The following is a 12,604-nucleotide window of genomic DNA, read 5'->3' on the forward strand; positions in this document are numbered from 1 at the left end:
ATGCCAAGACATCAATGGTTGATTTGTAAAGTTATCCCACAATAGAAATTGTAAGTAAGTATTGACCAGTAAGATAAATTTTTAATACTCTGATTACAGTGCAGCTTCATTGCTCAGTTATCCAATGAAGAACAAAGTCCCACTCAATTATATGATTGTAGAGGTAAGTGTTTTATATATTGGAATGTTCTTGTGTTTTAAGTTATTATTCTGTCTTTGTCTTTGAATATAAGAATAAGAAGATGGGGTATGATTGCAATGAGACAAATATCCATCAAAGTTCAAAGGATGGGATTTTTAGTCACTGTACGGCCTTCAACAATGAAGAAAACCCATACCTGTAAAGTAAGCTATAAAAGTCCCTAGAACATTGTAGAATAAAGAATTGTGACCCTGAACCAGACCCAGTATATACTACTATTAACATGATAAATGTAGAAGTTGAATTGTCTTTTATTATTCATTTTTAGTAAAGCTTGAAGCCATTACAAAACTCAAATTAGAATTTTCTGAGTTAATGTACTTAGGACTAAGCCACTGCAAAAGTAAGTCCACATAATCAACCTAAAAATGTCTTCATGAGAAATCTGAGGACTATTCTGATGTAGTTACAGATAATTTTAAACTTGGAATTGTAATGTATAGCCTATCCCTTCAACTTTGAATTATCTTTATTTTTATGCCCCCGCCGTAGCGGAGGGGGCATTAAGTTTTACCCTTGTCCGTCTGTATGTCCGTACGTACGTCCGTCTGTATGTCCGTACGTCCCAAAGTTGGTTTCCGTTCTCTAACTTTAGATTGCCTCAACCAAATGTTATGAAACTTATACACAATGCTTATTACCACAAAATGCAGATCAAGTTTGAATTTTGGTGGCATCACTTTAGCCGTTCTAGAGAGATGCCCCTTTACAAATGGAAAAATTGCTGATTTTTTTTTTTTCCGTTCTCTAACTTAAGTTGGCCTCAACCAAATATTATGAAACTTATACACAATGCTTATTACCACAAAATACAGATCAAGTTTGAATTTTGGGGGTGTCACTTTTATTGTTTTAGAGTAATGCCCCTTTACAAAGTGAAAAATTGCTGAATTTTTCGTTTCCGTTCTCTAACTTAAGTTTGCTTCAACCAAATGCTATGAAACTTTTACACAATGCTTATTACCACAAAATGCAGATCAAGTCGGAATTTTGGTGGTGTCACTTTAACCATTCTAGAGTTATGCCCCTTTACAAATGGAAAAATTGCTGAATTTTTTGTTTCCGTTCTCTAACTTAAGTTAGCCTCAATTAAATGTTATGAAACTTATACACAATGCTTATTGCTACAAAATACAGATCAAATTTGTTTTTTTTAGGTGTCACTCTTATTGTTCTAGAGTTATGCCCCTTTACAAATGGAAAAATTGCTGAATTTTTCGTTTCCGTTCTCTAACTTAAGTTTGCCTCAACCAAATGCTATGAAACTTTTACACAATGCTTATTACCACAAAATGCAGATCAAGTCGGAATTTTGGTGGTGTCACTTTAACCATTCTAGAGTTATGCCCCTTTACAAATGGAAAAATTGCTGAATTTTTTGTTTCCGTTCTCTCACTTAAGTTAGCCTCAATTAAATGTTATGAAACTTATACACAATGCTTATTGCTACAAAATACAGATCAAATTTGTTTTTTTTAGGTGTCACTCTTATTGTTCTAGAGTTATGCCCCTTTACAAATGGAAAAATTGCTGAATTTTTCGTTTCCGTTCTCTAACTTAAGTTTGCCTCAACCAAATGTTATGAAACTTATACACAATTGTTATTACCACAAAACTCAGATCAAATACAAATTTGGGTAGCGTCACTATTACCGTTTTTCAGTTATGTCCCTTTATAACTTTATATGATAGACCACGGGGGCATCATCTGTGTCAACATAGACACATTCCCCATTTATTTTGGTATATGTATATTTTTATGGTTATTAACATTTTGTATATTTCAGGTGATGTTTGGAGAATTGTTTTTGTTACCACGGTGTCCAAGACTAGAGATTTATTATGGTTCCACATTTATTGAGTTATGTAAACTACAGCCTGGATCAATGCCCCAAGTTGTATCCTTTCATATTGTTTTATTCATTACCAGATAATTATTATATTTTTAGCTCACATAACACTATAGCTTTTTAAAATTCAATAGTTATGTAAAAATATTTCCCTATTATCTTTGGGTGAATGAATGCTGTATATTTAGAAATTATTGCTGTGTTTTTATAATTGCAAAATATGCGACTGAATAACATAAAAACTTGCAATTTAAATATTGATAGCATTAATTACTTTATACTCATTTCTTTAAATCACAATAATTTATCTCACATTTTTTGGCAGTTGTTTAACTATCGCAATGCACACAAAACTTTCAAAGGTAAATATAACAATAAGCACCATTTTGTATTTTAACATATTTAAAGTGTTATGATAGTATTGAGATAACACAAAATTCAAATTAATATTTCACCAATTTGATATTTATAAATACATCGTATAGCTATAATAACTTTAATAATTTCAAAAGTTGTTTATATTGTTTTACTGTATTTGTACCAGTACATTTTATTGAAACTTAACATGGATCAGCTAGCTCAAGCCACAGAACTTTTATTTGAAAGGATTGATTCAATGAATCTCTCATGTATTGAACGGTTAGAAGAATACAGTATAAAAAAATAGCTCAAGTTAGATAACAGAACAATTTAGTTTTTGTATGTGATTGAAAAAAGTTTTGGGGTAGATAAATGTTTCAAGGGAATTATTTTATACTCATTTAAATAGAAAACTGGTGTGTCAAGTTAAAAAAACACACCATTTAATCAAATCTTCAGTATGTAGAAATAAATGAATTATATCAGGAATTTATTTCTTATGGGAAAAAATCCTGAATTTCAAATATTACAAATGACCTTCCATTAAAAATATTCTTTTGTATGATTCTTGGGTGTTTTTTATTGTGACTCATTTTGCATTGTTTTCTTTGTAACATAGACTTACCAACTGGTTTGCTTATCACTTGAGTAATTTCCAGTTTCGATGGAGTTGGGATGATTGGAGTTCATGTTTACAAATGGATCCAGAATTACCCAAACCAAAGTTTATTAAAGAAGTTCTTATCAAATGTATGAGGTATGTCTACAAATTAATTTAAGAAGTTCTTATCAAATGCTATATGAGATATGTCGACAAATTAATTAAAGAAGTTCTTATCAAATGTATGAGGTATGTCTACAAATTAATTGATTTAGATCAATTACTTTTCGGAATAATATAAATTGGACATAAAAAATTTAACAATATCTTATATAAATTTTTTATGCCCCCGCCGTAGCGGAGGGGGCATTAATTTTTACCCTTGTCCGTCCGTACGTTCCAAAATTGGTTTCCGTTCTCTAACTTTAGTTTGCCTCAACCAAATGTGATAAAACTTATGCACAATGCTAATTACCAAGTTATCAAGTTCGAATTTTGGTGGCGTCACTTTTACTGTTTTAGAGTTATGCCCCTTTACAAATGGAAAAATTACTGAATTTTTTGTTTCCGTTCTCTAACTTAAGTTTGCCTCAATTAAATGTTATGAAACATATACACAATGCTTATTACCACAAAACTCTGATCAAGTACAAATTTGGCTAGCGTCTCTTTTACAGTTCTTGAGTTATGTCCCTTTTTAACGTTATATGCAAGCGGGGGCATCATCTGTGTCCCATGGACACATTCCCCATTTATTTTTGATGTTTAAAAAAACAGGACTTAAAGAAGGTAATTTCAAGTATATGTATACATGTTGTGTACAAGATGCAAGTTTATACAAATTATAATTTGAACAAGGTTTTTGTACAAGTAAGTTTTTTGACACATACCTTTTTGCACCAGGTGATAAAAATTTATCTTCTAAAATTTATCAGCTTAATGTCTTAAATTCAAATTTATATACTTCAACCTAACATTTAGTGCTATTCTCCTTGTCCTAAAACTGGAAATAAGGACACCTGAATGGTTTAAATTCTATTTTTACTCTTCTCCTTATACCAAAATGACATCCTTAAAAAGTCTATTTGTTTTCTTATAATGTTTTTTGTATCAATGCTCAGTATTAGACTGTATCATGTAATCATGGAAATATGACAGAAATAAAACACTGTTAACTTGTACAAAAATTCTGTACTAACTATAATCTGTACAACATTACAATTTGTACACAACATATACATGAAGAAGAAATGTGAACAGAACTACCCAAATATGAGGATGCTTGAAAACAAATGTGCTTGGTATTTGGGAAATACATCACTTTTATATTTGAGACTAAACAGAAAAGCTGTCATAACTATGATATTGAAATAAAAAAACAATGTATTATACAATTTCAGATTATCCTACCATCAAAGAATTGTGGAGACTTGTACTGAGGATTTTGCACCATTGATACCAGAGAAACCCCAGTCTAATTTCAAATATGAGAAGGAAGGATCAGGGTCATTACCAGGGACTATGACAGCTCATCAGCTGATCCAAGCTATCAAATCAAAATGTACTCCAGAGGAAACTATGGTGATATTGAAAGATTTACCCAACCCCCTGAAAGAAGATGATGAAAGTTAGTCTAATAACAAAATCCTAAATTGGTGTTGATTGAATTTACTTTAAGGATGTTCTTCTATATATAGGTAGTTCTGACAGTCAATTCATAAAATATTTTTTGTAAAAGATAAATTTATAATTTGTTTTACCTATTTCTTTTATTTTAAAAAGATCAAGTGTGTTTTTGTCCATTGTAAAGAGTAAGAAAGCTTTAAAAACAATAGGGTTATGTTTTAATTGAAATTAATTGAATGTCTTTTTCAGCTGATCCAACATACCACCCACTGAGAATTGATGTATTTGTGTCTACATTGCTACATTTAGGGAACAAATCATTCAGTCACTCTTTTGCAGCTATTGCCAAGTATGTATTACTCTGTCGATTGCCAAGAATGATTTACACTGTGAATTGCCATGTATGTTTTATTCTGTCAATTGCCAAGTATGTATTACTCTGTTAATTGCCAAGAATGATTTACACTGTTAATTGCCATGTATGTATTACACTGCTAAGATCTCTGGTGAAGACAGTTTCACGCATGCTTATAACATAGTAAGTAATCATACATTTGACTTGTGAAAAATTACCTTTTCGTACATAATTTAATAAAAAAAGTTTCTATTTTTAAATTGGAATTGGCTGTCTTTGCTGAAAAGTTATTAAACAATATTAAAGTGATAATAATTTGTCATGGAATAGAATTTCTTTATAATAGTATTTCTGAGCTTGATCATGTCTGTCGGGTATTACAGATAAAAAGTGATTAGCAATCGTTAGCAAAATCTCCCAGAGGTATTAAGGTATTATTATGGTTTTTAGGAGGGAATTTTGTGCAAAATGCTGATTAAGAAAGCTGATCTCAAAGAAATGACCGAAATTATTTCTGAAATTTTTTTTTGGTCAATGACCTTTCAATTTAGGTCATGTCTGTCAAATATGACCATTTCAGGACATCCTTGGTTGAGACTAATGGTTGAGAATTTATTTATGTAGTTTTATGAAAATTCTTTGTGTGATATGTAGATAATGTTGACCAGTAACCATTATAATTGAATACAAATTTAATATTTCCTCTATTTTGTTGATGTATGTATGAGTCAAAATATCTCAAATTAAACAATTTTGTTGTTAGATTCCACCACATTTTAAAGTTACTAGCAGACACAGAAGAAGGACAGATTTGGGTTTTACGGACAATGTTTGAAGTTTGGAGATCTCACCAACAAGTAAGCTACTGTCAGATTTAGTAGAGATGTTGGGGATGAATATTCAAGATTTTTTTTTTCTAGTTATGCCCCCGCCGTAGCGGAGGGGACATTAAGTTTTACCCTTGTATGTCCGTCCGTACGTCCCAAAGTTTTACTTTTTTTTCTGGTTATCAGCAATGAAATTTCAGCCATCAAATTTTTGAAGGTGTGTATTAATTTGATAAAACCAGAAGATCCTGAAAGAGTCTAGAAAAAAAAGAAAGTAAAATGGAGTGTTTTCAGATTCTTGTAATCAAAGCTTGGACACATCACCAGTAATCAGATTGGATTGTATACCTCTTAATGTATATTTCATATTAAAAATTTCTACCTTGCAGCATTTTTAAACAAAATATCTATTTATGTCAGAAGTATTTTAAAGTATGTTCATATTTCTGCATGGTCTTCCTGCTTTTATCAAGGTGAAGAAAGTAGGCTGAATTATTTGAAACATCTTGTGAGTATGAATCACATGCAGTTTATCTGTTTCAGATGATGGTAGTTTTAGTGGACAAATTGTTAAAGACACAAATCATAGAACCCTCAGCTGTTGCTAACTGGTTGTTCTCAAGTGAAATGCAACCAGAATTTACAAAGTAAGTCCTTTAAAAGGAAATAATCTAGTATGAAAGCATTTGTATGTGGTAATTTGTTGTAAGGAGTATACATCTATCTAACTTCTTATGTTACTGAATTCAGTTAACTTTTAAACTACAGCTTTCTGGCTCATGCTTTTGTGAGATTGTTAAAAATTTATGCTTTCTATATTTACACAAAAAAGAACTGTCTTTGTTGCATTGAAGTTCTCTTTATCTTTATATTTGTTGATGGGTTGATCATGTTTTCAACTGGCTTTTAGTTAATATGTCTTGGAATAGTAAGGTATTTTCTTGGTGTACGATTTAATGGAACATTTGGAGTTTATTTTTTTCATCTTCATTCCTGTAAAGTTGTCCCTTTTTAAGTCATTGGGCATATAAGATACACTACTGGTATTGTAATATATGTTGGAAGCATATCTTACAGCTCGTCTTTGCAGTCGTTCTAATCTCTTTCTATTTTCTGAATATGTGGATCCTCAACTGACTTTTACTTAGTTCTACCTGAGCAATATTGGTTTAAACACCTGCCATTTCATGAAATTATAAAATCTATAAATAGATTTAAACATTTATTTTATTTCAATTTTAAAGATATTTTATTAACAATCACATGTTACATAAACCCTAAATTGTCCAAAAAATAAGTATAATCTATAAATAGAATTTACAACTTAAAGCAGACAATTATCAGTTGTAAATATAAGAAACAATTTGTTTCCAGATTTTATGTCTGGGAGATAATGCACAGTACAATAACAAAGATGAGTAAACACGTTGATAAACTACAGAAAGAAGTCGATGATGCTAAAGACAAGTTAGATGCTTACAAAAGAAGGGTATGTTGTATTTAGGCATAATTTGCTATTTTCTTTAGTTAAGGGAGTGCCAATTTGGTACTTAAGCCCTGGATTCATTGGATTGTCAATACATCTGCTGTTGCTGAATGATATGTAGCTAGGATTACTGTAAATTAGAAGAAAGAAAATGATGTTTTTCATATGTGAAAATTGCAATGAGATAAGTTTTGCAAAAATAAAACTTGCATTTTATATTTTGATAGCATTATTTTTATTCAGCATTTCCTGGACTGGTAATAATTAATATCACTTTTGTCCATTGATCATTAATGGCAATAGTAAAAGCAAAAAGAAATTTCTAAATTTACTGTATTACACCAATAAAATGAATACCACCAGTAAGTATTTATGTCTTCCCCTTTAATTGGTTTGTAAAATGTGTGTATTTGTAGATAAATGATGGTTTAGAGGATGACGATGATGATGATGTACCTACAGAATCTCTGATAGAGAGAATGGAGGAGAGATTAGATCTGGCACAAAATCAACAAAAGAGACTTTTTCTTATCATATTTCAGGTATTGTAATATCTACTAAGGTGAATCCTTCCTAAATAACAGTAATAATTTCTCTGACAATTTAATATGAACACTATTGGTTTAATTGTGAAGATGTCTTGTTTTCCCATGATATAACAATATCAGAATGAGCTAAAACCAAATACTCAACAGAAGTTTAAATTTTGTTTGGGTGCAAGTATCATTCTTTTTTCCAGAAATTTGTGGTTTCTGCTTTTAGTATATAAATTCAATAGAAAAAACAACAATTCATTTGGTATTTGATTTAATAAAAATGTATAGAAAATGATATCCCAACAAATCATATTTCCAAAATATGTATGAATGTACAAACATAACTTTCATTTTCAACTATAAATGTAATGAACGCATTGTTAACCTAACTAACTTCATATCAGCTTATCAAGGCCATGCAAAATTAAGTCTTGGTTCTCAGATAAGTTGATTTTTTTAAAAGGTCTTCATTGGTTGCAATTGGTATTTTACATATTGTGGTTTGTTTATAAATGTTAGTGGTATACCAATTTGTCGTGAGTAGCGAAAAAAACCCATGAATTAAAATACTTAACTAAGTACTAATTTTGAGTTACTTTGATTGGAGCAAATGATGAACCCATGATATTAAGGACCTTTGAAATAGCATTTTGTTCTCCATATACGAAAATGCCTATGAAAATAAATAAATCCATCTACATACCACACACCATCATACATATATTTATATGTCAACATTTGTTGATTGAGATCTACATACTACACTCCATCATACATATATTTATATGTCTACATTTGTGGATTGAGATTTACATACCACACCCCATCATACATATATTTATATGCCAACATTTGTGGATTGAGATCTACATACCACACACATTTGTGGATTGAGATCTACATACCACACCCCATCATACATATATTTATATGCCAATATTTGTGGATTGAGATCTACATACCACACTCCATCATACATATATTTATATGCCAACATTTGTGGATTGAGATCTACATACCACACCCCATCATACATATATTTATATGCCAATATTTGTGGATTGAGATCTACATACCACACATCATCATACATACCGTATATTTATATGCCAACATTTGTGGATTGAGATCTACATACCACACACCATCATACATATATTTATATGTCAACATTTGTGGATTGAGATCTAAATACATATATTTATATGTCAACATTTGTGGATTGAGATCTAAATACCACACACCATCATACATATATTTATATGCCAACATTTGTGGATTGAGATCTACATACTACACTTCATCATACATATATTTATATGCCAACATTTGTGGATTGAGATCTACATACCACACACCATCATACATATATGTATATGCCAACATTTGTGGATTGAGATCTACATACCACACACCATCATACATATATTTATATGCCAACATTTGTGGATTGAGATCTACATACTACACTCCATCGTACACATCTTCCATGAAGTTTATATTTTAGAGATTAAGCATGAATTTATCAAACCATCATACCAAATGTAATCTACATCAGAATTTATCCTTTATTTATATTTTTATGTGTTTCTTTTATATATTTCAGAGATTTATTATGGTTTTATCGGACCATCTTGCCAACTGTGAGTCCAATGGCATTGATTACAGCACACCATGGTATAAATGGTGCATAGAAAGATTACAGCAAATATTCCTTTTAGTAAGTCATTAAAATCAATGATCACATGACTTGTACTGTTAAGGTTGTATGTAAAATTGAGAATGGAAATGGGGAATGTGTCAAAGAGACAACAACCTGACCATAGAGCAGACAACAGCCGAAGGCCACCAATGGGTCTTCAATGCAGCGAGAAACTCCCGCACCCGGAGGCGTCCTTCAGCTGGCCCCTAAACAAATATGTATACTAGTTCAGTGATAATGGACGTCATACTAAACTCCCAAGTTTCTTTCAAGGTCATGGCAAATAATGGAACTTCCCATATCTGTTCTAGATAGCTTAACCTAGTGTAGTAACCTCTAATGGTATGTCAAATAAAACCATACTGATCTAGTACTATTTACCAGCAGGGACACCGTTAACAAATTCGATGTTGCCTACCCATGCCTTGTAAGGTTGGGTAGGTAGGTAGGGATTTTAAAATTTTTTTGCAAACAACATTAATACAGGAAAACAACGTTGGAGTATGACCAAAAATTTTAAAAAGATTTGTGTCATAAAATTTTTCAGGTAGGCTGCTTTTTAGGTTGGTTGGTAGGCAACATCACACAAATTTAAATATTATTTTTGGCCCAGAAAATCACATTTCTATGCGCTGTGGTGCAGGGGGTATTAAAGGGAAACTTCGCAAAAAAATGAAAAATTGATATTATGTTCGTTATGTATAAAAAAGCACAAATTCATAAATATTAAAGTTTTATTCTGCTAGATAAGAGATCACCATCGATTTTAAATTTAGAGTATCAATTCTCCGCATGCAGCCATTTTGGCATCCTCCCTGATTAGAAACCACGATATATCTATAAACCACAAAGTACCAAAACAAGCAGTAACCTAACGTAGCCGTAATTGAGTGTCGATATCTTGTCCAGCGTACGGTTGTTTTATCCGACAAGGAAAGCATAAACAGTTTCCCGGGTCACAAAAAAGGTTATAATAGATATGGTTGTGCAACCTTTCCTAACTAACTTGATACGGAAAATGTAATTATATATATTTTTTTTAAATAACTAGTACTATGGTCTGTCGTTTTAAAACTGTTTTTTTTTTAACTAAGTTTTTGAAACAAGAAATTTTAATGGAAATTAGTTTATAGTCAAAGTTCAAAGTCATAAATAAGTGTTCCGTGTAAAATTGTTTTCGAAAATCTAGTTTGTTCATAATTCTTTTATGTAATAAACTTATTTAAATAAATTCGGACCTTCCCTTATCTGATCACTAGCATGGCTTAAGAAATCCCAGAGGTATTGTGAGGTGACACGTCCAGGTATTCAAGCGATTTCCTGTCGGGCTTTAAAACTCTTATTACACAATTATGTAAAGCAAGTTCGTGCATCACTTCACTTCTGAGAGTATTGATCAGTGTACACGGCCGATAACTTGTAACTTTCCATTTTGAAACTATCAGGTGTAATATACATCTTTGTCTTGCGTGTCCGATAGTGATATACTAGTCATTACTAAACTCATACGCTTGTTTATAAATAACCTTTCTGGTGTAAAGAATGATATTTATGAAAATCTAAATAATTCCCAAAAAAAAGATTTGATAAAATAAAAAATCTATTTACATATTTTCCAAGGGTAAATTCGGGAAAATGTAAGTATATACTCGTTGTCAATAAGTATGGACATCTTGAAACATACAAATATTGATTTAACAAAATGTACGCACTTGTCGATCATTGGTTTATACGCCTAGATAGAAGGTTACGGAACTATAGATAGTCGCAATTTAGAATATATACATGTAAATTGAATATACGAGATAAACATCCAGAACCAGTCTGATTTAAATACAGTTCGATATATTACTTGCTTTGGTTCATCGAAGTTATGGACATAGTAAAATCACAGATTTATTTTTCAATAAGATTATTTTGAACAGTTTAAGAAATTAGTCATCATCACAATTTTTGGGTATAATGTATAATAATGTGAACATGGTTCTAAAAGTACCTGATGTCAATTTTCCTGTTCCAACATGCATCTAATATATATGCCACTGGACGTACACTAATGATCCCCAAAAAGCCTATTTGAAGAAATAAAGAAACTTCACTGCGGATAGACTGATAGTAGTTGTATTAACGTCTGGTCAGCTAGAGGGTTGATTAATTTATTTAGTTAGCTTGTGGTGGTAATAAACCATTCCCAATATTGCACTTATGCATAAAATATCAAATGAGAGTAATATAAGAGAAAATATAAATACGAAAAGTCGCATATCTGGTACAAAAAGTCTCACCATGAACTATAGGATTTTACGTACGATTGTCATTCTTAATCGAAATAACGGACAGTCATTTAAATACATGCATGAATGCTGTGATAAAAAGGGGTGTCGCAGTTGCAAAGTATTCATCATAAATCTATTTCAAGTTTATACTTTCCTGTTATTTTTATAAGTTCACGCAGAGACATGTATACATCTCTAGCTAACGACAATCAACTATATAAATATCTGAATCTGATGTGATTTACTGTTCATGTCTTTCTTTTTCTCCTTTTTTGTTATTTTGGCAGGAATATATACATTCTAAGATATACTGTTCCCAGGTTTGGGGAGGGGGGGGTTGGAGTTCATGTCTATCGAAAGTTACAAAATAAGAACGGTGTATTTATGAATTTACAAGAAGAATTCTGTTCTTGGGCGTAGTTTTCTTCTTATTTTTAGTTCAGTGACTTAAATTGAGAAAAAAAAATCTAGTCAGAATTTAAATTTAATTGTTCCGGCAATCCCCCACCTAAGACGCCTCTAAAATAATGAATGGTCATGCTTCACAATCATCAGAATTTTCGTTGCATTGGTATATTCTGTATCAGTAGTGATTAACCTTGACATTTCCGGGTATAACAGAGCTACTTGTATATTACCTGTATGTGGTTAGGTGATCTTAGGTGACGTCCCATGAGGTCTTACGTATACAGGTTCACATTTATAATGGTTTCTGATATAACAATTAGGTTTTATGACATTCACACTTCTGCATGTTCTGTATACCAAATTCTTATCCTTTTT

General features: G+C 31.3%; 1 protein-coding gene across 1 annotated transcript in view; it reads left to right on the top strand.

The window, feature by feature from the left end:
- LOC127732902 (nuclear cap-binding protein subunit 1-like) overlaps window positions 1-12,604 on the top strand; it is a 48,595-nt gene that overhangs the window by 32,490 nt on the left and 3,501 nt on the right. The window contains exons 12-22 of the mRNA XM_052242109.1: window positions 100-163; window positions 1,990-2,100; window positions 2,627-2,691; window positions 3,032-3,169; window positions 4,414-4,640; window positions 4,889-4,988; window positions 5,758-5,851; window positions 6,365-6,468; window positions 7,196-7,310; window positions 7,724-7,849; window positions 9,450-9,563. Coding sequence (XP_052098069.1) covers window positions 100-163; window positions 1,990-2,100; window positions 2,627-2,691; window positions 3,032-3,169; window positions 4,414-4,640; window positions 4,889-4,988; window positions 5,758-5,851; window positions 6,365-6,468; window positions 7,196-7,310; window positions 7,724-7,849; window positions 9,450-9,563 — 1,258 coding nt within the window. The remainder of the gene's footprint in view (window positions 1-99; window positions 164-1,989; window positions 2,101-2,626; window positions 2,692-3,031; window positions 3,170-4,413; window positions 4,641-4,888; window positions 4,989-5,757; window positions 5,852-6,364; window positions 6,469-7,195; window positions 7,311-7,723; window positions 7,850-9,449; window positions 9,564-12,604) is intronic.

The sequence above is a fragment of the Mytilus californianus genome, unplaced genomic scaffold, assembly GCF_021869535.1.
Source record: "Mytilus californianus isolate M0D057914Y unplaced genomic scaffold, xbMytCali1.0.p SCAF_3, whole genome shotgun sequence".
NCBI classification, from domain to species: domain Eukaryota; kingdom Metazoa; phylum Mollusca; class Bivalvia; order Mytilida; family Mytilidae; genus Mytilus; species Mytilus californianus.